The sequence below is a fragment of the Drosophila miranda genome, chromosome XL (genome assembly GCF_003369915.1).
Source record: "Drosophila miranda strain MSH22 chromosome XL, D.miranda_PacBio2.1, whole genome shotgun sequence".
Lineage (NCBI taxonomy): Eukaryota > Metazoa > Arthropoda > Insecta > Diptera > Drosophilidae > Drosophila > Drosophila miranda.
In genome coordinates this window covers 9,615,720-9,643,370 of record NC_046673.1, presented here as the reverse complement: position 1 = coordinate 9,643,370, position 27,651 = coordinate 9,615,720, and the positions used below count along the sequence as shown (strand labels likewise).

Sequence of the window (27,651 nt, the reverse complement as noted above, 5' to 3'; positions counted from 1 at the left end):
TTAGTTAACTAAACCATTTACTAAACATTTATTGAAATCAAAAGTAGTTGTTGTTGTTGTTGTTGTTGTTGCTGTTCCTGCTGTGGTGGTGGGGGTTTGGGGCCGAATCGATACTCCAGTCGACAAATCAAAAGTTAAACTTGCCTAAAAACTAATTGCATTCTTCTTCTGCTTGTGAATATCGGCTTGAAATCGGGTTACGAGTACGAGTGTAAGTGTTGAACAACGAACAATAAAAAAAAAATAATAGTAATAATAATAATAATTAGTGTACGTATCCAATATGTATATAGTATTTATAATCCAAAGTGATTAACTGATAAATCGGCTGCATTCTCCTGCGACTTGTTGCAAACTAAACTACGATACACTTCACTTTCGATCGATAAACGATAAACGATAAACGACAATCGATAATAGATTACAGATTACAGATTAAAAATTACAGATTAAAGATTATTGATATAGCATTAGGGTGGTGTGTTCTCAAAAGTAAAATTAATAGAATAAAAAAACATAGGTACTTCTTACTAACTAATTCAATAGTAATAGACAGTAATAGACAGTAATTGGGTGCCGTGTGTGTGGTGGTGGTGTTGGTGGTGTGGATGGGTGGGTGGTCTGAACCCCATTCATTATCCTTCGCCTTCCATGTTTCGCAAAACACAATTTGTCCGTCAGAAACAAACAAAAAAAAATACTCTTTCAAACGAAAAAAAAAATCTAAATATATATATATATATAGATATAGATAAGGCGGAAAAAAAAAAACGATTTTCTATTAAGGCAAATCAGGTTAAAGCGATCGATACTCTCTCGTTCTCTCGTGTTTAAGTTTTAACATAATATTGAATATAAAGCTGCCAAAGCCATGTATGTGTGTGTGTGTGTGTGTGGTTGTGTGTGTGTGTCCTTAAAGTAAATTCTAATTTATGGTTTTTTTTTTGTTGCTTCTTGCATTAAGTGTGGGGGGGAGGGGGGAGGGATATATCCTATAATTTATCAAATGTTTTGCTGAATTTCTCTCCTTCTTCCTTTCGGTTACTTTAACTACTATTTTATGCAGTGTGTGTTCCGTTTTTTGGATTCTCCCCCTCCTCTCCACTCGCCACTCTCTTTTCTGGAGTAGAGTGGTGCTCTTTTTTTTTGTTTTGTTTTTGAAAAGGTTCCGTTTTCCCTCAGATGGAACAAACAAATTTAACTAAATTCCATTTACAAATATAATTTAGTGCACTCCTGGATTCACCCTGGAGCGCCCTGGGGCCGAGTGGCTTTTACAACATTATATTATTCTCATCTTGTGGTTGTGTTTCTGTTTCTGGTTCTGGTTTTTGTGTGTTCTCAATTATAATTCTTACAATTAATTTAACAGCTCCACTCCCCTTTCACTCTCTCCTCTCCGCCGTCGCTGGGTGGCAGAGCAACGAGTGGATGGTGGATGGTGGATGGTGGAGTTCATGTCATATCATCCACAAATATAGGGATCGCCTGGTTATACACTATATATATTTAGATGATTACAAGCTTAAGCTTCTATTCTGTAACTCTTTTTCTGTCTTCTAACTGTTTCGGTTTCTCTTTCTGTTTCTTCTTTCTTTCTTCGTGTTGTTGTGGATTGTGTTCTGTTGCTTGTGGAACAAACTTCAAGCATAAACTAGTAAATGCTAAACAAATAGGACAAAGTTGAGGGGTTGAGGGGCTCGATGAGAGGTTGCTTAGGCAGCCGTGTCCACCTCCTCCACAATGTGATTGGGCGGCACCTCGCTGCTGGCCCCCGATGCTGCTGTGGCTGTGGCGGTGGTGGTTGTTGTTGATGTTGTGGTATTTGCTGCTGCTGCTGCTGCCGCCGCTCCTCCTCCTACAGCTGCAGCTCCTCCTCCGGCTGTTCCCTGGGCAGCAGTGGCCACCAGGGCACTCACTGCACTGTACTGGGCGCCCGCGCCCACAGAGGCAGCCTCAGCGCCCGCACTGGCCTCCGCAGCCGCTTGCCTGACATTGACCGCATAGGGTCCGCACTTCAGTTTGCGCGCCTCGCGCTTCTGCTTGTGCTGCTGCATGACCAGGCGCAGCTGGTCCATTTTCGACTTGGTCTTGAGATTGTCCAGCTCCTGGGTGCACTTCTGGCACGTGTGCTCCTTCTCGCGTTCGCGCTCCTCCCCGCCGGCCACAAGGCGATAGCGACAGCTGCAGCCATTCCCGTTCCCATTTCCATTGCTGTGGATGGAGGCCGATGTTGCTGTTGAACTGCCGCCGGCATTGCTGCCCTCCAGGAGGCAGCAGCTGTGCGTGGACTTGGACGATGTGGAGGCGGAGGATAGTGCTGCGGCGGCGGATGCCTTCGATGCGGAGTAGCCGCCAGTCAGGGCTGTCGACACGGCTGTGTATTGGTGGGCGCGACTGCACTTCACGCAGTTGTGGTGCTTCGATGAGTACTGCGGAGGGAGGAGGACGATTAGGGGATTAGTTTTTGGACTCTCAGGAGATGGGATCTTCGGATCACTTACAATTTTACCGCGGGATCCATGATGCAGTCCACTGACTGCAGCTCCTGCTGCTGCAGCAGAGGAGGAGGTGGATGCAGACGAGGATCCGGACCCGGACCCACTGGAGACGGAGCCACCACCCGTGCCACTGGGTGTCTCGAAGCTGATGCGCGCCGCGCGACTGTACTGGGGCGTGGCACTCAGCAGATCGTTGAGAATGTGAATCACCGTCGAAATGTCGCGCTTGGGGCGACCGTAGCGGTCCTGCAGGGCGGGATTTAGGGTGCCCGAGAAGGTGCCAGAGTAGATGCCTTTCCCATGGTTCTTCATGGACTCAATGACGGCCCCGGATCCGCCCTTTCTGGGCGTCTCATCGCCTGCACCCCCCGAAGAGCCGCCGGCCACGTGGCTGCCACCACTGCCGCCGGACCCCGAGGAGGAGGAGGAGCCACCGCCGCTGCTGGAGCTACTCACACTGGCCCCGGACAGATCGATCTTGTTGGTGAACACCTCCTTAGAGAGCTTGCGCAGCGTCTGGGTGAGATTGCGCGATGCCTCGGCCAGTGTCCGGGTGTCGGACACACCCAGCGATGCCTCATCCGGCTCTGAAGAGGCGGAGCCCGAGACGGTGGCCTGGGGCGTTGTTGCTGCTGCTGGAGCCGCTGTGGGTCCTGCTGCTCCGGCCTGCTCCTGCTTGCGGCGCGACCCCGATCCCGAGGCGGAGAAGGCGGCGGCATTCACGCACGGCTGCTGGTAGAACTGATTCTGGCTGCTGTGGCTGTGGAAGTGGCGGTGCTTCGAGCGCGCAATGCGGTTGTTGCCCGTCTTGTGCATCATCGAGTTACCCGAGAAGGTGACCCCGAGGCTGCCGCCGCCGCTGCTGCTGCCGCTGGTCGTGGCCGAGGAGCGGGACGCAGCGAAGCCAATGCAGCTGTCGGGGCATTTGTTAGACCTGGGTGCCATTGGGGCGGTGGCAGAGGCAGATGCAGGTGCAGCAGTGGAGGCAGTGGAGTCCGTCGTCTGTCCAGCTGGCGGTGTGGCCAGGCGCGTGCAGAGGCACGACGTCAGCTTGGCGGCTATCGGATCCTGTTGGCAGCCGTTGCTGCTGCAGACCACGCCACCCGATGCTCCCGACGAAGCGGAGGCGGAACTGGATGTGGAAGCAGGTGCCGTGGCGGGGTTTGCGTTTGAGCTGCAGCTGCAGCTCGAGCCCGAGGGAATGTTCTTGATGGCCGTCATCTTAATGGGGCTCGAGACGAGATTCGAGAGCGATTTGATGGGCGACTGCTCCAGCAGGGTCTTCCCGGTGGCGGGGCCAGCGGACGATCCGGAGGACCCAGCCGATCCGTTGGCTGACGCGCGCGTGGTCTCCTTGAGGGCAAAGCTCTTGACAATGTTTTGGATGCCGCCCTTGATCAGCAGTTTGGTCAGATCGGGTGCATTGATGAGGCCCTGGCCCTGGCCCTGGCAATGTCCCTGGCCCTCCTGCTTGCCCCTGGAAGCACTCGATCCTCCCCCTCCCGTGCTGGAGCTGGAGCTGGAGCTCGTGTTGGTGCTGGGACTGGAGCTGGGAAGCTCAACGTACATCTTGCGAAGCGAGGACATGCCCCCGCCGGTGCCGGCGGCCACCGCCGAGGCGTTGTGATGGTGGTGATGATGATGGTGGTGGTGGTGATGATGGTGATGCCCATGCCCGTGCCCGTGCCCATGCCCGTGCGCGTGGCCGTGCCAGGAGCCGTGATGCAGGCTCGGATGTTGATGGCTGTGCACGTGGCCATGCCCGATCTTGCCAAGGCGCTGGCCGGACGGCCGAGCACGTGTGTGCGACGATGAACTATTGTTGGAGGAGCCACCGCCCCCCAGCAGCACGGCTGATGATCCGGCAGCGGCGGAGGAGGTGGAGCCGCCCCCGGCTGTCGAAGCGGCGGCTGCAGAAGTCGCGTTGGAACTGGAGCTGGTGGAGGAGGAGGAGCTGCCACCCGCAGAGGCGGACCCGCCGCCGCCCGAGGCGGACACCACAGTGGCGGCACTCGGATTGACGGTGCTCAGCTGGAGCTGGATGAGCATCATGTGGTCGCCCAGGCGCATGCTCAGATTGAGCGGAGTCTTGCCGCTGAGGAAGTCGTTAACCTGCGAGTCGTTGAGCGATTCAAGGGCCTGCATCACCGTGTTCTCCGGACGCTGGGCCTGCAAAAAGGAAAGCGAAGGAAAGGATAAGAATATTAGATGTGTGAATATATTCGGGAATCTACTGCTTGGACCGCTTAACACAGTCTGCCCTGCAGTGAAGTGCTTCTAGTGAACTGCTTCTCCTGTACGTACTCCTTGCTTGGACTGCTTGCTGTTTAACTGTTTAACTGCTTCCCGCCCTTTAACCCACTTTCCGTTACATAACGAGAGTTCGGTACGCGGGGGGGAGTATAGCATATAGTGTATATTCCCCTGCCCCTCCCCCTTTCCCTCCACACCCACCACAACATTCCAGAAACAGAACCAAAGCCAGTATAATATTTGCTTTTGCTTTTGTCGCTACGTGATTCAATGCACTGCCTTTGTTGACTTTTCTCTCTCTAGTCTCAGTCTCTACTCAAATAAAACAACAGCCGCGCTGTAGTACAGCGAAGTCCCTATGTACGGACATTCCAGAGACTGGAGATCCCGCCCGCTGATCTCTCCATCAACCATTTCCCTGAGACAGGCTTCGATCTGGATGCAGGAGAGCTTTCGTTCCCTCCACAAATCGCGTATTCAAGGGCGACTCAGGGGTCGGACGCTGGGGGTCTGCGGTTAATTAATCATTTTCATTCCATACACACAGATATATGTATCTGACAGATGCACTCTCAAGACAGAGTGCGAGTGAGAGTCAGAGCCCCGCTTGGGGGTTAATTTTTATTGACTCTCGGGCTCTGGTGCTCTGGTGCTCTGCCTCTGTGACACAGTGACCCAATAATATTCAAATGAAGAAACTCAACTGATGGGAAAACACGACATTGACGCTACACCGATACATGGCTACATCTACACTTTCCCTTTGCCGCATTTGACGCCGCAGCAGACCTTATGCAACCCTACCAAAAAAAAAATATTCGGCCTAGCAACCGGACGGACGACCAACAAAGCGAAGCGAAAAGCTAGTCTTCGGGGAGATCCGAGGCTTTGGATACTCTCTCGTTTCAATGAGAAGATTCGTCACAGACAGAAGGAGGACCTCCCTGGGATTACATCGTTTCAATCTGGGTATATCCCACTCTCCTCTCTTGTCTCGGGAAAGGGCATCACAAAGGCTAAAAAGGCCTCGATGCGGTTCAGGCCTATTTGGTGACGTTGCTGCTGCGCGACTGTGACTGTGACTGTATCCATGGCTGCTGGCTAACTGTACCAAGGTCAACTGACGTCGTCGCACGCAACTTACGTCACCTCTCCAGCTCCAGTGTCGGCGTCAACGCCTGCGTCTGCGTCGTGGACAGCAGCAAAATCGAAATTTTCAAATTTCAAAGCAAAAACAAAACCAACGCAGGCGGCAATGCTGTAATTTATTAACTTTTTGCAAATTGAGTGGACGTTTTCTCTCTTTTGGTTTTGATTTTGTTGCTTTGGTTGTAACTCTGTGTTCAAACCGGTTTTTTAAGGGGGCCTGGAGGTTGTGGTGAGTGGGGGGGGGGGGGGGGGGGGGGGGGGGGGTTGTCTCCATTAGCTGTGTGCCAAAAATCAGATAGCTATCAACATCATGAGCTCAAAGTGTGTCGTCACCAAAGATTTCCGTCATCTTCAGGGGAGAGAGAAAAGAGACACCCTCTCTTCTTATATTCCAGCAGTCACGTGCTGTACTGCTTGCGTTGATGCTCTGTTCTGTGCACTGCTTGCGTTGGTGCTTTTTACTGTACAGCACCATAACTGTACTGCTTCATGCAGTATGCATATAATTATGTATATTTCTTCATCTACGCCTCCATTTCCCTCTCCATCACCGTTGCTTGGCGGCTCTTTTCACTGGTTTCAGTTGCATTGTACTGCTTGCCGTGCATACACTTTTCATCCACTCCTCCATCTCCCCTTCTCCTTCAGCGTTTGTTACTGTTTAAAAAACAAGCAGTGAACACGCACTGTTAAAGTTACAGCGCTGCTTACATCTTGCCCATATGTACTGCTTTATGAAGTAATAGCTGCACTCCTCTCCTGCTCCCTCTTCCACACCTTTGACCAAGTTTTGAGTAGAGCTATGTCCGTCTTGCACTGCTTGATGGCTCATCGAACAATTGGGGGGACATGCAAAGAGCTTCCGTTCCCTTTCCCAGGCCTCTGCCGTCTTCCTCGTGCATCTTCGATCGAGCAGCAGCAGCGGGCAGCAGCAGCGGGCAGCAAGCATCGGGCAACAAAGCGCTAAACACAGGCAACTTTGTTCCTACACATATGTATGTATGCACCTACATACATACACTATTTTTTTTTTTGGACAAAGCAATCTTTTCTTTCTTGTTTTTGTGTGTTTTCTGCGTTAGTTTCTCTTTCTGGCTATCTGTTCGCATGTGTGTGTTCGTGCGTGTTTGTGTGTGCGTTCCACGCTCGTGTTTGCTGACCATGAAATTATTTTTATTGCGTAGCTTTTTGTGGCCTGCCATTCCAATGGAAGTTTTTTTTTTCAGCGCACTTTAAAATTTGTAACAAATTAAATTGGTCGCTGGCCGGCGGCCTGTGTTTTATAAGAGTAACGGAACACAACTGTTAAGCAGGGTGGGCGGCAGGGGGGGGACGTATTAGTTGCACCCCTTTTTTGTTGTTGTTGTGTTTTTATTGCACTAGTTCCAGGCACAGGCACTGGCACGGGGACAAAGACAAAGACAAAGACCGGCGCCAGTCCCAGTGGGCCCCGTGTTTGCGTTCATTATCTGGACAAGCAGTGCGTCAGTCGGCACACAGTTTGAGGGCAACTGGTGCTCGTTGTCAATTGGTTTTTCGGCTTAAAAATAAGTTTATCTTAAGACAAATATATGTATAGTAGGGCCGAAAGGCATGTGTCATGGGAGTACCCGCCGGGGGTCCCTGTCCATCTAGTGAGCTTTGATCCTCCCTCCCCCTCTCTCTCTTGTCACCCTCCTTTTTCTTATCAACTTAATGATGGGAAACTTTCTGTGCACTTCGAATCGAATCGAATCATAAGGCGCCACAAGACGGGGGGACAACAACAGCGACAAGTGAATTCCTTGGGCATTTATTACTCATGCCCCCAAAAGCAATTAAAGCCAACTAATAATAGCCATTTGTAAATGGCAACGCGGACCCTGTGCTCCCCAACAAAATCAAAAGCAATAGAAATAGAAATATAAATAGAAACAGCAATAGCTTTGGGATTGCGAATCGATTCCACAGAAATGATAAATATACATGAATATACAGATACAGATACAAATGCTTGTATCTACTTTTGATCAAACAGAGAAAAGATACAGACAGAAGAGAGCGCCAGAGAATGATTGGAATGTTATCAATCGGAGAATTCTGGTATCTGGAATGGAATGGAATGGGTCATCGGGGTACAGTCATCTCCCCGACTCCCTCAAGACGTGTCTCGCACACACAGTTTTTTCTCTTTTTTTTCTGCAAATCTGTTGCAGATCCCCCCAGCCACTGATCATGGGCTGATTGCAGATGAAGCAAGTGGCAGACGATAAACCGGATTCACGGAAATTAAGTGAGCAAAAGCAATTTTTTATTTATATTATTTTTCTTGTGTATTTCCGTTCCATTCCAGGCACAACTTGTTGACACATCATCCACACGGACGGAGAGGATGGTGGACATGCAGATTATGTTGCATCTGTGAGGGGAAATGATATGAGTGTTTCAGGGAGTTTCTATCCAAAGACTCATCCGAGACGAGGGAAAGACAAAGCGGCGAATAGAACTGGTTAATAACCTGTCCACATTCTTCATCTGCCTCCCCCCCCAGATCGTGCTGGTGCCCAAAAAGAACACAACATACAAAGGACACATAAATTTTGGTCTGTTCTGGTCTCTGGTCTCTGGTCTCCATGGCATACATATATCCACGCATCTGTAGAGATTTTCAATGTTTCTTTGGCTTTTTGGCACTTTTAATGAGCCATAGCATCCCACCACCACCACCACTGTTCCATTTCCATTTCGTTTCATCTTTGTTGCTTTGTCTTTCACAGCCACTGCCAGCATCCAGCGAGCGCCCTTTGTCTGCGCCTTTTGTCTTTGGCTTTTCTGCGCGATTAATGCCATTAAAAATCATTTTCATAAATCTATGCAACATCCCACTCGTCTCGCTCCCCCTCCCCCCTCCCCCCTCCCAACTCGTGTCCAAAAGGCCAGACCCGAAAGCAGAGTTAATTAATTTGACAGGTAAACGCCAGCGCATCATTTAAATGGCATAAATAATAAAAACGAATCGAAACGGAACGGAAGGGAAGCGAACGGGGAACGGGGGAACCACTCGACAGATTGTGGCCTCCGATGTTCTCCTTTCCATTTCTTTTGCTGCCACCCACACGCTGAGACAGTCATTCGGTTGTTGGTGGTGCCAAAAATAAAGAACAGGGGGATCCATCCCACATTCCCCATCCCCCATGCCCCACCCATGCCTGAAATGGGTGAAAGTGTCGTCCAATTTCGAATCAAACAACACCTCGGCATAATCGCACAGTTTAGAAACAAAGAACGAGGACTTTACAGCTCTGTTCCATGCCACTGTACCAAAAGCAAGTGCCATTTCCATTTGTTTCGATTCTGTGAAGCGGATACGTCCCTAATTCATGGAAGCACAGATTCCTTCGAAGCCCTGCATAAACATACAGTTTAGAAACAAAAAAAGAGGTCTTTGCAGATATGTTCCATGCCACTGGTCCAAAAGCAAGTGCCATTTCCAGCTGTTTGGCTTCTGTGAAGTCCTAATCACAGATTCCTTCGACGCCCTTTCGTTTAAGGAAATTCTGTTCTTATTCTTGCTGTTCCCCGTTCCATTCCAAAATGATTCATTAGTTTAAAATACGTGTTCCTCTTCCAGCGTTCTCTTTTCCTCCCTTATCCTATTCGTATTCATAATATCGGTATTTATAGAAAACTAAGCAAAATCGAAAGTTTCGTCATCAGCCTCCCACCCACAACATCCACTCATCATCTGGCGGAATGATGACTATATAGACTCTATACAGTATCGATGGTGTTGCCAAGTCTGCAGTTCCCCTCGCCCCCTTCCCTCTCCCCCGCCCAAGCAGCACTGCATTTCGTGGCGATAATAAACTTTACAAAATATTATTACTGTTAATAGCAGCTGAAATAATTCTCTCTCTCTCTCTCACTCATTTCTCTTTTTTCGCTGTAGATACAGATGTATCTGTGCATCTGTATCTGTACGGAGGGGCGGACAGAATGTGTCAAGATAAAATTGGAGCAATATGCAAATGCCGTGACAGATACATATATACATTATATATCGGGTTGGCCCGTACTACTATATTTAGGGGGTATGTTCTCGTTTATTTATACTTTTCTGTCTCTTAGACGAAATGGAAAGGAGTACGATTTACGATATACGATGCTGTGCAGAGGAGTATGCCTTTGGTGGTCACCTTTTGGGTTACTCATCCCGAGAGAGGCAGAGATCCACCTGTCACATGTTAACACACATTTCGCAGAGGCGGCCTGCCACCGAATTGCAAGTGTTTTTCGACTTATTTTTCGCTTGTTTGTGGCGTTAATTAGGAGGCGGCAATGGCAATGAGTCACACGGCGAACAGAGCACAGTCCAGGGAGCAGGGTCACCTCTTTTCCCAAAAACGGGGAAAGGTCACACCTTTTCCAACAGCTGACACGAGAATGGTCATACCTTTCTTTAAAAGGGAAGGCGGGTGCTGCAGTTCTCCCCCACAAGCCCCGAATTTCAACAAATACAAAAAAATATATATGTAAATAAAATAAAAACAAAACAAAACAAAAGAGCAAGAATCAGCAGAAAGAACAACCCAAAGCCAAACCCAAGAGAGACGCAAATTGTTAATTGGCTATTTAAACATTTCTTTTCGGTTTTTTTTGTCTGTGGATTTTGTTTTTTTTTTTTGCACGAATATATTGCAAATTCATTTTGTTTTGTAAATAAATTTTAATCAGCTTTTTTTTATTGACTTTCCAGCAAGAGACAAAGAAGTGTCCGTCCCGTTCCGTTCCGTCCCGTCTGGGGCCGTCCCGTCCCTTCACCTCAGCGGAAGAGGAGCTCGAATTTGAGTTTCGGTGAATTTCGAGCCGCGTGCCCTCCCATTTCTGCTAGCGCTCGATGATCCAATCGCTTAGGGGAACATTTGTACGAATGCGAATCGGGGATACTCTTCTGCAGGCAATAATAATAATTTGTTTCCCTTTTTTTTTGTGCACATTTATGGGAACGTATGTAAATTTACCTTCGGTTTTGTGCTGTTTTTGTGCTTTGGATTTTATTTTGTGTTGTTTTTTTTTTATGGATTTTTCGTGCACGCCAAAATATTTCTTTGTTCGCATCACGAAAATTGCATGAAATTTTATGTACGTGTGAGACACAGAGACGGACACACCCACACGTTGACAAGTGTGCTTTGAATGCAATATGAAATGCAATAAATATTCAATATTTCACCGAATTTGGTTACATTTTCAATGACTTTGAGGAGCCCACAAGTGAAAGGTATCCTTGGGATTCCCAGGATTTCGATGCCATTCGATTCCAAATATTGCAAGATTGAGGAATCAGTGGTTTCACGTTTCATTACCCACGGGTTCCACATCGCGGCTCTTTGTTTCATTCCAGCAAACCATTGTACCATTCCATATTCCATAACCAATTGGCTAAGGATGTGGGCCGTTTCGTTTCACACGTTCTTTTATGGGCCTTCCAAGAGAACAGAAGAGAGTCCAAGTTTTGGCATAACATTTCCCAAAAACCAACTTGAAACATTCTTCGTTTCATTACACACATTCCATCATGGGAAATGTTCCGTGTTTCAGGCTTTCAGACTTTCTTAATCAGGCCGTTTAGGCCGTGACTTTTGCGGAGCTCAAAGATGGGCTATCTTTCTGGTGATTTTCTTGATGTTCGTGCAACTTTTTCCTTCATTGAAGGGAATCAATTTCACACGTTTCAGATGAACATTGAGGGAATTTATACGCAAAGAGGAGATGGAGGAAAAGAAACCGAAACTAAAGCTTAGACTGCGAAAAAAGAAAAAACAACGCATGAGGTAGAAAGAGAGAGATAGAGAGTAGTCTCTCAGTCAAGATTGAAGGCGATTGACATGGCTTGGATAATAAAACGGTGATGTGAAGCAAGGGGAGAGGGGGGGTGGGGAAAAAAGAATGGATCCAAGATATCTATGGAGCTCATAACTCGAAACGGTAAACGGTACATCAAACGGTTGTGTGTGCCGCAACCATCGCACACACGACGCGCAAAAGTGGGCCACAAGTGGAGGAAAAAGAAGTGCAAAGAAGAGAGAGAGGGAGAGAGGTAGAGAGAGAGAGTACTCCCTCCCCTTCCCCTCAATATCTCTGTCTATCTTTGCATAATCCGTATTTCCACTCTTGTTGCCATGCACACACAGACACTGCTTAGCCGCACTGCTTACCTCATCCCAGACTGCTTACACCAACAGAGATGGCGATGGCGATGGAGAGGAAGAGGGACAGCGGTAGAGAGCGAGACAAAGCTAGGGCCATGACGCGCATACAAATGCAAACTTGACCTTTAGATGGCGTCGGTTGTCGCATAAATTTTCAATTTCAACCAAAAACTTTCTCATTAAAACAACGCACAAAGAAGCGACACACAAAGAAACCTTCAAAGGGTAGAAAGAGAGAGAGAGAGAGAGACAGAGAAGGAAACCCAAAGACTTGGCGATCGTTTCGAACCCCCGAAAAAAAAAGGAATAGTTTTATTTCGATTCGAGTTGAGATTTGTCACAAATTAAAGGCCTGGTGTACTGCCCCACTGCCACTGCCTCCTGAGGCGTGTACTCCATCCGAAAGTAGGCTAAAAACCCGTTTAGTCAGAGTCCAAATCATCGCAACAAAATGTCTGTCTGTCTGTCTCCGTCTGTGTCTGCCTTTGTGTGTGTGTGTTTTTTTTTTTGGTGTGTAATAAAATAAATATGCAAAGAAATTCAAATTAATTAATGTCAAACAGCTTTTGGCAAACGAACGAACAAATGACGAACACATGAAAACGATCAACAGCAGCAAATCGAGCGGAATGCAAATGCAAATGTCAATTCGCAATCGAATTCCAAGTCAAAGTCGAATTCGAGTTCGAATTCGAGTTCGGAATAGAATTAGTCACAAAGTCCCAAAAACAAGAGACTAAATTCGGCATTAAAGTCTCCTTAGTTTCATTCTTCAAGCGAATATCGATAACAGTTCGATATATGATCGATAGCTGCTAGAAAGTGTGCAAAATGGCGATTATATGGCTACAGGTTATAGGAGAATAGAATTAGTCACAAAGTCCCAAAAACGAGAGACTAAATTCGGCATTGAAGTCTCCCTAGCTTCATTCTTCAAACGAATATCGATAACAGTTCGATATATGATCGATAACTGCTGGAAAGTGCGGAGAATGGCTATTATATGGCTATTATTTTACAGGTTATAGGAAAACGAACTCGATTTCGGAATATAATTAGTCACAAAGTCCCAAAAGGGAGTCCAAATTCGGGTTTCAAGTCTTCTTAGTTTCATTCTTCAAGCCAACATCGATAACTGTTCGATATATGATCGATAGCTGCTTGAAAGTGTGCAAAATGGCGCTAAAATGGTTACTATTCTACAGGTTATAGGTTCCTGGTTTGAGGCCTACGAATCATGTACTTTTTTTTTCTCCTGTTTTCCCTTACTATTATTTTTGTGGTAAATTAATCGCGATTCGCATGATGTTCTTGCGATAAACTCAATGCTCAAAACTTACCAGTAAACCAGTTTCCACATTTGGTATTAAAATGATCTTGGAACCATCCATTAAGTTGTGATCTTTGAGTGTCCCATCCTGTAGTTCTCTGCAAGAAGAGGGCAAATGATAAAAAGGTTACACAGAGAGAAAGGAAATATATAACTAGAATAAAAGCAAAAGGTGTGCAACAGAGATCCCAAAAACTTCAAGGTACAGTGACGCACAACCAAAACGAGGAGAGAGAGAGAGGGAGAACAGGAAAGGAGATCGAGGGACAGGCAGACAGACAGACAGGCGTTGATTTGCTGCTGTCAGCACTCGCGCGCATGCGCAATGAAATTTCAAGTGACATTTCATTTCAAATCTGACCAAATCCGAGAGATCGGCAGGGGCCAAGCAGCACCAATTGCTACCCTTTCGGATCCATTCGTTGTGGATATGTATAGAGATCCGATACGATTACACACTGTTGGGGAAAATATTCGAGTACCCCTTCAGAAAGAGGATAATTCAGGGGCAAGGGAGGCAGAAAATGAAGATGACATCAATATCGATGCGTTTTTTGCCACTTTAACAATACAAAAAAAAAGTTGCATATCAATTATCGAGAGACATAACGATACATATGTATCTCTGAGATACATATCTCTCTGTTTTGATAACTACAAAAAATGGGAACAGAGAATTTAGTGACAAAACGAATTGTGAGAAGATTAGAATCGGCTCTTAAGGACATGCAAAGATATGGCCTTGGACTGCATCATCGGCGGGATCTGTTACTGTGCTTTAAATGTTCCTTTCACCTTCATTCTTCAGCCTTTGGTTCATTCTTCATTCTTCATCCATTCATTCTACATCCATTCATCCCTTGATTCATGCCTCGTGGATTCACTTTGCCGCCTTAACTGTTGCCAGACCTCATAATCAGCTGCAGCTTGCACTACTTTCCAGTGTTGCCTAATGCCCGAGACAGTGTTGCCCAAGCTCTGCCACTATCTAAGGTATGCGCAAACACAGGAGCCCACAGCCCCAGCAAACACAGGGTTGCAAAACCTTGGAATGAATGAGAGTCCAGAGGCGGTGGAGAAGGCTAAGGGCAACGGGGGGTCTACTCACTGCTCTTTAGAACTTTAGCAACAGCTTTTTTGTTTTTGCAATATAATCCCCACACACAGCACTGGAGAAATACGACAAATTGTCAAATTGCACTCTGATCCGCAGAATAAAATACGAGCAAAGCAGGGAGAGAAGAGGAAAGAAGAGAAGAGGAGAGGAGAGAAGAGAAGAGGAGTAGGAGAGAGTAAAACCTAAATGACAATTTATAAGCGCACAAGCAAAAAAATTAAAGGTTCAAGCACTTTACAGGTTTGCCCTCACAGTCGGAAGGGGGAAAGGGAGAGAGACAGAGACTGAGAGAGGGAGAGAGAGAGAGGTAGAGGTGCCTGCTGCTGTTACTGTTTTCGGGTCCCTCCCCGTTGATCCGATCTGTTATTTTTGCTGTTTTTTCAATGAAGATTTGAAGATACAATGTGTAGAATATCTTCAAACCGAATACTGTTTATGCCACAGCTATGGAGCGGCACGGAGTGTACACACTTTTCACCTGCAGCGGCATCAGGTGTTGAACAGCGCCCCACAAAAGTGGCCGCAGCAGGAGGGTAGGAGGTGGCATGTGGGAGAGAAAAGATAGGAGATAGGAGGCAATGGCAATGCCAGCAACAAATAAACAACACAGCTGGTTTGGCTTGGCTTGGCTTGGCGGCTATTTGTTTAATTCTGTTGAACTTAATAAATAAATAAATGTAAGAGACGGTTAAGAGGCGTTCAGCCAGTCAGGGGGTAGGGGGTTGGGGAATGGGGAGTGGGGGTGGGCGTGTGCATGAATTGTTTAATAAACAATTGCGTCTGCGTCTCTGTGGGTGACGAAATGCTTAGCTTTTGTCTGGCATGAATCGAATCGGATCGTAACTTTGGCAACGTCGCCAGGGCAATGGCGGAGAGAGAGGAGAGGGGAGGGGAGGAGAGCCTGGAGTCGCTCGGAATCGAATTTGTGCACAACGAAATCGAGTTTCAAAAATGATATTCTATTTTGGATCGATCATATTTCCGAGGTTTTCTCAAAAGCTCAACGAGATATTGGAGGCACTTTAGGAACAAAAAGTGCCACAAAGCACATGGGGCTTAAGAGTTCTTTTAGGGCCACCGAACCGCTATATAATCGTATAATCAATGCCGATGCAGAGGGAGAGCGAGTCCTGCATTTGTTTTGGCTAGCAACGCAGCTCAAGGCGACTCCGTGCCCACCCATCAAGCCATAACAGAAAAAAAAGGCTGCAATCGAATACAAAAGAAGAACAAAAAAAAACACGAGGCAGTGGCAGAGAATGCCCTGGCGACAGGTGGGCATACACCAGAGAGAGAGAGAGAGAGAGAGAGAGAGAGAGAGAGAGAGAGAGAGAGAGAGAGAGGGAGTGTTGTCGCAGCTTCGCTTCCGTTGCAAAAGACAGAAAGAGAGAGGTGACTGTACGACTGCAGAGAGCAGAACATTACTTAACTGTAATTATGCTCCAGAGAGAGAGAGAGAGCGAGCGTTATTCAAACACAAAGGAAAGGTTAAAAAAAAAAAACACACAGACCAGAGGTGTTTTATATATCTCCAAAGCTATACAAATGGGCTTTGGGCCATTGCATCAGTGCCGTGCCTGGCTTTAAGCAGAGAGAGACAGCGAGAGAGAGAGAGAGAGAGAGAGAGTTTACTATCCGATGCGGTAACCCCGGCAACACCAACATAAAACGGTAGCCATGGAGCGCGAGAGCGAGCAACGAAACGAACCGAAGCGAAGCGAAACGAAGCAAAGAGAGCGCATTTAATGACTGCATGCATGATTGATGAATTGATAAGATTTCGGGCTAGCGGGCTAGCTGCTGCCGCCGTCGCTTGCTTTTCTGCTCCTTTGCTGCAAGGCACCGAAAACCGTATTTGGGTCAACGAAAGAGGCGTGGCAGCAAATGTTGCACGCAACCTCATGGACATGGTATACACACGCACACGCACACACACACACACACAGGAGTGGGGGGGGGAATGCCGCAACGTCACGCATAACGTAACCAAGCAGAAGCCGGCCCATCACGTAAGCGGAGAGTAAGTTTTTGGTCTTTTCCATAGATTTTTCTTGGCCAGCCACATGTTGCAATAATGTCAGCAGCCACAAGCGAAACTCACCACAGAAAGAGAGAGAGACGCAGAGAGAAAAAGAGGAGGGGAATTTAAGCTTTAAATTTGATTTTTCTTTATTTCTTTTTTCACGAATATTACTGGAAAAAGCTCTCTTAAAGCCTAACACGAGGCGATGTGTGTGTCTGCGGGGGTGTCTGTGTCTGCTGCCGGCGTCGCTGCTTTTACGCAATAGGCAGACGACGCGACGCAAAACGAAGGCCAAACGACGAGCCGTCGTCGCCGCCGTCGCCGCCGCCGTCACCGCCTCGTGGCCCGGGCCGAGTACTGGCAGCCCAGACAGACACAAGGGGTGGGGGAAGGGAGTAGCAGCTGAAGAAGGCATAGACAGCATTTGGGAGTGGGAGTGTGAGGTGAGAAAATACAAGGCGAAAAGGGAATAGAAAATTCAATTGGCTTCTGGGACCAAGCGGTAGAGGGCTTCTCAAACTGTCAACGCTAGAGGTGCTGCCTCTAAAACTGTACAAATTGCTCTTTTGCTATTTTTGGGGGATACATGGAACAAGTTTACATCAGGAAAATTTTGTATTGAATTCACTTATATTTCGTATTTGTATGTGTATCTGCAGGTCCTACAGTTGAGGTTAGGTTTAAATTTCACCCCCTCTACTCTTTTTACACCTCTCTGCGGGCAGAAGACAGAACCGTAGCCCGAATGTAATTTCAAACCGTAAAGAAAACCCAAGTGAATCTCCCCTTTTGTTGTCGTTAAATTCCACCACCCTGCGGCACAGACACATGGCTGCCACTGCCACTGCCACAGGCACTGCCGCTGCGTAAATTATCAGGTTTAGTGCCTAGAAATATGTACAACATACAGCAAAGGAAGAAGGATATAGATGTACATGTATATACATCTGGATTTGCCATCTATGTATCTAGCCATCTCTTTCTCGCTCAGTCGCTCTCTGTGCCTCTACTGCCGTGGCACAAGGGTAGGCCTATCCTTAAAAGAAACAACATAAAGGCGATGGAGAGAGCGCAAAAGAGAGACGAAATTGAAGCTGTGCAATGAGAAAATTCCACCAGCAGAGCCGTGGTGGAGTCAAAGCAGTAGAAGTAAGCAGTTCAAGAAGGAGAAACAGTAAAAGGAAATGAACGACAGTTACGCACTTTAAAGCGAAAGACGCAGAACCGCCTTTCCAACAAGGCTCAAGGGCAACTGTACCACCACCCCCACACACCCCCACCCCCCCACACACACGGAGAAAACACTGATTGAGCATTAAATAAGGAAGAAGCCAGGAGACCCTTTTCCTTCTATACTTTTTTTTTTAGGTTTATTTTGGAATCCTTCCATTTGTGTATTCCTTTTCTTCTCATTTTGTGGAAGAACGCCAGCAGACCTTTAACATTTTCTAATTAATCGAACCGGATCCCCCATCCCCTCCCCTTCTCGTCACCATACCCATGGAAATCGGAGAGAGGGGACAAATTTAATAGATCTGGTTTTAAATTTCGTTTTTTTCTTTGTTTCTTTGTTTGTCTATTGTTTATAGATTGTTGACTATTTGAATTTCAATTTCGTGTTATCTTTCATCGAGTGGTGGAGGAGGAGGATGAGGAGAGGCAAGCAGATAACCGGAGGAAAGAAAAGTCAACGCGTTCTACAAGAAATTGTTGATTAAACAACAATCCCAGACGCGACACAGACGAGGCGACAGCAGAATCTTGAAACTGAAGAATTTTCGCCGACCATTGACGAAATATTTGCCAAAGATATGAGGAAGTGTTTCACGTATTTTTTGTGGGATACATACAAAGATACACACAGATACACAGAAACGTGATAGCCGAAACAACAGTCGATGCTTCGGACTCAAAGATAGCTGGCCACAAGATACTTTTCCACATACGCTCGTATAGAGGGGGAGGGGAGAGATCCACCAATCCCCCAGATAATAGTATAAGATCCTGTGGGATGTCCCGGAATCGTGTCGTTCTTAACGAATGTGTCCGTTCGCTTATGGGAAATTCGCTTCATTCTTTTCATTTTCATTTTAGTTCCTTTTCTACCATCATTTCATACTTTTATCAATATTGCATCTCTTTCGCTCTCTCGTTGGCCACATCGAAATTGTGGTGTAGATACTTTGGACTTTTTATGGCAGATACTAAAACATTTTGATCCCTATGTATCTGTATCCCCCGAGGGCTTGCCACCCCCTGGGGCAGAGGCTACTTTAAAGTCAACTAATCCCAGGCTCTGATTGCCGGGAACACCCATAAAAGGAAGCCTGCTTGATGCATGCACCATCCACAGGCACATCCACCCAGAACGGGTGGGTGTCAGCAGCAGCAGCAGCAGCATTTCTATTCAGCTTTCACTTGGAAGAGGAAGCTTTTCCCTGACATCTCGGCCTCAGTCTCATCCCTGAAGGGAGGGTGGGGTTGGGGGTTGTGCTGCAGCAACCACAGACCATCATTCGTCCGCCCATCCAAGGCCCAACGCTGGAACCGGATGACTTTCATTCATTTCCGGCCCAAAAAGCTATTGAAAATGTTGAGGGGAAGGTAAACGGGGGGGTGGAGTGATTGGAGCGGGATGGGGGGGATGATGTCCAACCAACCCGGGGACTAGAACCAGGAACTGGCATTGACCATATGCTCCTCGGGTGCCGCTCTCTTGGCCGCTCTCTTTCGCCTCGCTCTCTCTCTCTCTCGCTCTGGTTGTCGCTTTTTTCCACCTAACCTCAAACCCCAAGAGCATTTTGTTAAAGCCTTTGTTTAGGCCAGAGGGGAGGGGGTCATAAAAAGCACACGCTGCAGCAAAAGGGTTAAAGAAAAAGGGAGAGAGAGAGAGATGGAAAGAAAAATCTGCTGGGAAAATCGATGGAAACAGCTGAGGGAAGCTGTGCAACAAAGCTGTGCCTCTCTGCCACACACTCATACCCTTTTTCCACCGTCACTTTTTTTGATTACTATTTTTCCCCCATTCCTCCCCCCCCCAGGCCACCGATGGAATGTTTTTGGGGGATGTTCGAAAGGCGTCGGTGGAAAAGGTATCATGCAACGGTGGCAAGGCATTTGCATGCAAACAGAGAGGCTCAAGCAAAAAAGAGGAACAACGACCGAGGCAGAGGGGAAGTGCTAGGAGGCAGAGCCATAGGCAGAGACGGCAGCAGCGACAGCGACAGCGAACAGCATCCATAACAAAGACAAAATCAAACAAAGAAATCAACGAAAGAGCGGCAGCGAAGGGGAGGGGGGGTCTGCGCAAACAATACAAACAAAAAATCACAGCAAAATGCGAGCAAAAAAGCAACTAAAAATAGCAAAAACAAAACGCAAAGAAGAAGAGAATGCAGAAAAGGCAAAACGCCCACAGCAGCAGCAGCAGCAGCCCCACCCGCCCACAAATGATTCTAATTTGAAAAAATACAAATACAACAAAAAAAAACTATTGATTCAGAAGGTTGCTATGCTGCTGCTGCGCTGCCAGTTAGCGGTAATAACAAGCCACGTAGTCGACGACGGCGATGAAGCAGCAGCGACGGCGGCGGCGGCGGCGGCAGCGGCAGCGGCCACCGGAAGGCATTTTGCGAAAGGGCAAACATTGAAAATGCAAATATAGAGAGAAAGAGAGAGAGAGAGAGCGTGGTTGAGCAGAGGGATTTGTGTTTTAGAACAGCCAAGGTATATCCACTCTAAAGGTGCTTTACCGCTCTCGGAAATACAATTACCAGAAAAAAGCTCACCTTACATTCATATACCCTGGACACTGCACTGCGCTGCGCACACACGAGCACAAGAGCAACAGAGGGAGGGGGGGGACACAGGCGGCGACACACTACACTGCACAAACAACAATTGCCGGCCGGCCGCAACAGATCAAGATGTGAAGAGAGAGACAGAGAGACGGAGAGAGCGCAGCAGAGCAGCAGCAGAGAAGAGAGCACACATGCGAGGCTGCATGCGAGGGGCATAGCAGAGAAGCAGTGGAGTGACTCCCTCTCTCTTCCTCTAATGACGTTATTGATGCCGTAAGTAGTTGCTTTTTGTTGTTGTTGTTGTTCTTTTTTGTTTTCATTGAAAGTAAATACCCGATGACGCTGACTGTGACGGCGACGACGACGGCGACTGCGACAGTGACGCTTGGAATACCCTGCTCCTTCTCTTGTATGGGAATGCAAAATAAGCAAAGGAAAGGCTAGAGATCTACTGTTGCCATGAGAGCATCTCAAAGTCGGTTATCCCCAGTCAAAGAGCGCATTCCCCAACTTGTTTTATTACCCCCCTACCGCCCACCCTCCCCTCGCTGTGGCTCGGAATGAAAATATAGCCGTAAATATGAATGAAAAAAACCAGAATCAAAGAATCTATCTATATTTATGTGGATAAGGGGGAAGGGGGAGGCTTCCAATGAAGTGTGAATATCATAAGCTGGATCGGATGGCCCCCCAATCTGCAGGCATCGTCTATCAATCCTTTTGTGAAGAAGAAGTCTTTCGCCCAAGGGCTGCTGGTGGGTGGTGGGTGGTGGGTGGTAGGTGACAAGTTATGCGGGTGGGTGGTTGGTTTACAGTTTATGAGCAACATTTTAATATGAATTTGCATAAACAAAACCAATTTGTGATGCGTTCATTTCCCGGTAGACGACTTTTGGTGGTTTGTGCCTGGTTTGTGGCATGCGGCAAGAAGGGTGGATGTCAATGCACCACCAGCGACGAAGAAAGTGTCTTTCTCTGTGTTCCATAAATAGGATGCAGAATGTACATCGTATCTGTGGTTGCCACAGCTTCCTTTCAGGCGGCTGCTGCTGCGGCTGTTGCATGCAATTTGGCACAATTAAAGATGTATCTGGCAAATACAAGATACACATTCTGTGCCTGTGCAAAAAAAAACAGGCAAACGTGCCGTTAGCTTCGATTTGGACTTTGTTTATTTTTGTATCTTTCAGATACACACACAGAGACCCGCACAGATATGTATGTATAGGCCCCGGAACACCTTAAAAAGCCCCCAATTCCCACCGACAGCAGAGAAACTACCCACTCTGCGCCGCCCACTCCCACTCCCCACTCCCACCATCCCCATTCCCATTCCCAATTTCAGTCCCATTCACCGTTCAAACCATATTCTGCCCCTCTGTCTTCCCATCACTCTCTCTCTATCTCTTGCTGCTTTCTATTTTTAATGTATAGCGACTGCTGGCAACTTTGTTGCAACATGCGATGGTTGCGGGGGGGGGCAAGCATCTATCCCTGTATCCTATCCCAAGTGGAATTTTGTATTCTAATAAATCAATGGGTGGAAAAAGATACATACATTTGTAGAGAGGGGTAGAGAAATCAGCATGCAGCAGATCAAGCAGTCTACACTGCTTACAGGGTATCAAGCAGTGCCATCGATCGAGCAGCGACCCATCACCATTTTGGGCGTGGCGCCATCTAGCGCCGTACAAAGCCAAAGCCTGGAGGGCAGCCATAAAAAAATGATGGACGACCCTTTAAGAAGCGTGGAATGGAGACGGGGTGCCGAGGCACACTTGTGGGGCTTGGGAATTGGCCAGCAGAGAGCGAGTGAGTGTGGGGGGAAGGCGTAGGGGGGGGGGATAAGGGCAGCAGGTGATGGCTTCAGTGACTCTCCCCCCCGCCCCAGCGCTGGGTGTTACTTTCCCAGAAACTAAACGAGTTTTCGTATACAAAGAGGAAAAGGGAGAGAGGAGGGTGAGAGAAACGAGAAATGTAGTGCAGGGTATACCCCTCTCTCTCTCTCTCTCTCTTGCCCAAAAGGACAGGCAATCAGAGAGGGAGAGAGAGTGCCCAGGCTGCCGCTTAAGTCTTGTGTAACCTGATCTTCACTCAACCTCTCTCTCTCTCTCTCTCTCTCTCTCTCTGTCCGGCTAGAGATTGATAGAGGGAGACAGCAGCAGCAGCAGAACAAAGCATCGTCTCGTCTCGGGCACGCTTCCCAAACAACATCTCGCCCTAGTCGTGACTGCTCGCTGCCGCTCGGCTGCTGCCTAATCAACGACAAACAACGCAAAAAAACGAGCTAACAAAAAAAAAAAACTACGCAGCAACTACTTTTTGGTGGGGGAGGGAGGGCACTGGGGATCGGATCGGGAAGAAATGGCAGGGGGAGCCTGTGGGATTCTGCAAATTTTGTGGAAGGGAAGCCCCCTGAATAGGGCTAGGCGAAGATTCCACGCTTCTACAAAAACAACAACAACAAAAGCCCAGTACTCGACAAAACTCACCACACACAGAAAGAGAGAGAGGGGGAGGTGGAGGGGAGAAAAAAGCAAAGCAGAAAAGAGAAGAGAAGAAAAATAAATACACGCGCCGCTAACTGATGACGTCGCAGAGGGCAGTGCCAGAAGTGAAAGAGGAAGAGGAGGAGAGACCCTATCCGACACCGAAGGGCTGACCGCCTGCCTTCATCCCACCCCTTCCCCCTTCAAGCGGCGTTTCGATGGCGTGGATGGATACATTTGATACCCTGCAAAATGCACAGAAATTTTCAAATGATTCTAGTCATTGCCTGTGAACAGAAGAAAATCACTCGGACTAAAATTAAAACTGTTGTTGATTATAAAAGCAGCGGCACCAGCAGAGGCGATCCCAGGGCCAAGCCAAAACAGAACGACGCTGTAGACTGTAGACACTGCTTTGTGCTGCTTCGTTCCACACACAATTAAACGTATACATATCTCTATCTGAAGAACCCTAAGGTGACATGTGGGGCGCCTTTGGCTTATGTCATAGCTGGAACAGCCAAGCACACACCTTGAGAGTGCGCCGTACTACAAAGTACTCGGTAGTAGTGGGGGGAGGGCGAGGCTGATAGCAAGCAAATCTAATCTATAAGAATTTTGTTGTTCTGATATGGTATTTCCTACTTTATGCAATGTGCAGTACAAAACATACACAAATAAATACAGAGACTACCTTCTGGTAGAAGCTAGATTTGGTATTTTATACCGTATATACTAAATGGTATCGATTTGGTGCAGAATATATTCTGTTCCGTTTTTATTTTAAGTTTTTTTTTGGTTGCCTGCTTTCAGCGCACGTGTTAAAGGGTTGATGGTATAGATCATTTCCTCTTTTATCATTCTGTTCTCTGTTACTTTTCTCCTTTTCTGCTCTCTCTCTCTCTCCGTCTTCCTGCTTCGCTTCCCACATGGGCAATATATTCATGAGGAATGTCTGGGTTGGTTTAGGCTGGGTTTTCATTTTGGGTTTGGTTTTTCGTTTTTGGTTTTTGGTCTCTGTTTCAGTTTCAGTTTCGTGTTGGGTTGGGCTTTGCTTTGGGTTTGGTGGTGTTTGGGTTCGGTGGTGACTTTATAATGAATGCCTCTCACAGAGAAATTCCCATTCATGTGTGCCAGTGCCACATTGTCTTCATTTGTTGGCTAGTTCTTTCCCCAAGTTGCTGCGCGTCTTCTAGCTGGTGGTTAAATGAGGGTTTTCCGGCCTGCTGCTGGCAGTGGCAGTGGCAGTGGCATTGGTGGTGTGAATAAGCTTTCACCGAAAGCCTTGTTTCTTTGCTACTTTCGCTCTGGTGGTGGTAGTGGTGGTGGTGGTGGTTGCTGTTGTTATCAGTCCTAGGCCATGCGGGGGTGGCATCTCTATGGCTGCCTCTCATCTACGGGTTAACGATGCATGTGTATGTGTGTGTGACATTCAAACAAAGAGAAACCCAAGTCCGTTTGCCTCTGTGTCCGATAAGCGCAGCCTGTCGGTCGGTCGGGTCTGTCCACAGCATCATCGTTATGAAGCAGAAGCAAAATTAAGCCGATGAAGAGGACGGGAGAAACCAAGAACAAAGGCACAAAAAAATCTTCTCCACACACACACACACACACGCGCATAGGCTGTATAGAAAACACACCACGCACACACACACACACACACACAGGCACATGTGACCAGCGCGCCGGTTAGCAGCGCTGCCCAAGCCGACGCTGGCAGGGAGCATTAAAACATGAAGAACGAAGAGAACTTCAAGTGGAAGAAGATGAAGAGAGAGAAGAAGGAGAAGCAACCGTGACGCCATTGCCCATTTTGCTTTTGGTTTTTTTTTTTTTGCTTTCGCTGTAAAGTGGCATAAAACAGATGCACCAACAGACAGACAGACAGACAGACAGAGAAAGAAAGAAAGAAAGGCAGCAGAAAACCAAATCAAAAAAAGGATTTCAAGAATCAGTCCGGCAGCAGAAGAAGGCACCAAGAAGAAGCCGATAAACACCACAGTAGAGAAGAAGAGAGATGTGGGCACAAATTCTTATCAGTCAAGTTTTGAGATTTTTCTTCTTTTTTTTTGCAGAAGCGGCAGCCGCAGACAAAGGTAAGATAATGGGCAGATGGAGGGAGCAGTAAGATACACATCTCTCGCTCTCTCTCTGTCTCTCTCAATTAGAAATCTATTTGCAGAAAATACAAATGAAGGGAGTAAGGGGCGGGAGGGAGACGGATGCACAATGTCTGAGTACAGTCGTCTGTCTCGTGTGACGGAGGAGACGGACAGAAACCCGCATGCATTATTGTTGCGAAGCGACTGAAAGAGAAGCCACTGTAATGCGCGAGGACTCATACGCACACACACAAACACCCACACGAACAGCAAGGGAAAGGGAAATAATCAGCAGAGCCTTTTAACAGCTCACTAACAGAGGATAGGCAATAACAGCAGGCTGAACAGACAGTTAACAGTTAAGCCGAATAGGTAGAGCGAGGGAGGGGGGCCGGCCAAGCCATTCAACTGTGCAAGTAGTTGTTGCTGGGGAAGTAACAATAGAAAAGGAGAAAACTCCACCGTTTATGCTGATTAGGAATGTACAATTCTTGGGGGTACAGACAGAATGAGTAGGAGAAAAGCAACTGTAACAGCTTCACTTAACAGCGGGCATTAACAGTTCTTCTTGTGCTGCCGCTGCGGGCCCCTCCATGCAACTAGTTGGCGGCGCTGCTACAGCTCCTACTCATTCGCCCGCTCTCTCTCTCTCTTCACACACACACACACATACCGACCGACTCGTTTTGCATTTTCTGTTTTTGTTTGATTAATTTTTATTTTTTTTTTTTGCCGGTTTCGTGTTATGTGCCGCACATTTTCCCCCTTTTTTTTGTGTTATTTTTCTCTCTCTTTCTCGCCGTCTCTTTCTTTTGCGTTGTTTTGACTAAGTAACGAATTGATTATGAAATCGCTTTGCCCATGTATATGTGTTTGTGTGTGTATGTCGTCTCTCTTTGTGTGTAGATCAATTTGCACTGCACTGCACAATCCCCCACCAAGCCCCTCTTATAGCACTTGGCCCTTCAAACGTTTTTCTTTTGTTTCTTTTTTAGTGGATTTTTTGGAGGTTATATCAATAATAATAATCATACCCATAACGAGAGAGAACGAGAGAAAAACTAAACAAAGAACGAAAAGGACAGGGGCTGGTTTGTCCAGAGCGTGGAGCGAAAGAGAGCCCACAAATAAACGATAATCAAAGGCAGTTACTATAACAGAGGCAAATAAAATAGCCTCTGGGGGGGGGGGGGGGGGGGGGGGGGACAGAGCAGGGGAGAAGCAAAACTAACAGTTTTGGGGGAAAAAGTGGATGACCAAATAATGCCGCAACAACGAAAAGAAGGGTTAAAGCAGTTTAGGAGTGAGCTGGAAAATGTTGAACGTAGGTTTGGTTTCATTAATGGCGGAGGAGTGCTCACTTTTCACGGTGCAGCAGACATATACGATCCTTTGCCACCTTCAGCTTTTTGGCGATGATCTTTTTGAGGCTCTCCACGTTGATGTGCGGCTCCACGCTGACGGCAAAGTTGCCGCCGGTGGTGGTGCTGATATTGAGGTTAATCAGCATGCCAGCGTTGGAGGAGCCACTGCCACTTCCACTTCCGTTGCCGTTGCTTGTGGCGTTGCCATTTACACTTGTTGTTGTTGTTGTAGTCGATGATGATAAACGCTGCAAGGCGACGCCGTTGCTGTGGCTCCTATTCCCGTTACAGTTGTTGCTGCTGGTGCCGTTAGTTGTGGTGGTGCCACTGTTGTTGCTTTTGTTGTTGTTGTTGGTGGTGGTGGTGGTGGTGCTGCCACACCCAGCATTTGGCTGTGTTGCCGCTGCTGTTGCCTCATTCTGGGCATCGGCCGGGGCCGTGTTCGTTGTGGTTTTTGTTGTTGGCTTATCCATTTTCGATCCGGAACGGAACTAGGAGAGAGAGATGGAGCGATAACGCTCTTGCTTCTTCTCTATCTCCTTTCAACGCACGACACGCACGCACACACACACACACACCCACACGCAATCACCGAAAAGCGGGTGGCACAGGCAAAAAATATTTAAAACAATTTTTTGATATGTTGCAGAAAACGGCGCGCGGTGGATTGATTTAACAAAAAAAAAAACCGCAGAACGGCTCAGAAATGTTGGTAATGGAAAAAATCGTAACAGCACACGCGGCTGCTGCTACGGCGACTGCGGCGTTGGTTCAATTGCAATCGATTTTCTATATACACCACACCTTACGCACACACACACGCACCGTCGAACAGAAAGATGAGAGGCACAGCACGCACGACGTAACCGCTGCCGTAGCGTAATGCGCAATGCGAAGCGACGCGGCTAAAGGCAGTGTGTGAGGCTGTTATGTGAGGGCCGACGAGGTTGCGTTTGAATTTACTGTTGCTGCCAGTCACACGCACGTCTACGGCAATGCTGTAAATTGTTTCTTCGTACTTTTGGTTTTGGGCTTGCCACTTCGTGCAACTGTTTTTGCACCGATTCAAACTGGGCTTTTTCTTCTTCGATCTCCGCGCTGCCTATTCTCTACACTCTGCTTCTCTGCTTTTCCACTTTTCTCTCTACCTCGACCACACACACACACACAGTCGGCTTCAAGTCGCACACCAGGCAGTGTGACCGCGGACTTAGCGCTAAAATACATCGTCCGAACCTCGGAAATATAACAAAATATACAGTCTTATTTTAAAAATATACCGGAAATATACTGACGACTTCAAGTTATATTTTATACTACTGGAATACAACT

General features: G+C 47.3%; 1 protein-coding gene across 2 annotated transcripts; it reads right to left on the bottom strand.

The window, feature by feature from the left end:
* Window positions 1–27,651, bottom strand: LOC108159344 (midnolin homolog). Of its 2 annotated transcripts, none has more exons than XM_017292548.2 (4): window positions 26,317–27,651; window positions 13,435–13,522; window positions 2,505–4,670; window positions 1–2,432 (listed from the first exon to the last, which is right to left on the bottom strand). In XM_017292548.2, the coding sequence occupies exons 1-4, from the start codon at window positions 26,790–26,792 to the stop codon at window positions 1,716–1,718; spliced, it is 3,447 nt and encodes a 1,148-aa protein (XP_017148037.1). In that variant the 5' UTR covers window positions 26,793–27,651; the 3' UTR covers window positions 1–1,715. The 2 variants fall into 2 exon arrangements, with proteins under 2 accessions (XP_017148037.1, XP_033242238.1); XM_033386347.1 differs by lacking the exon at window positions 26,317–27,651 and adding an exon at window positions 23,964–24,466.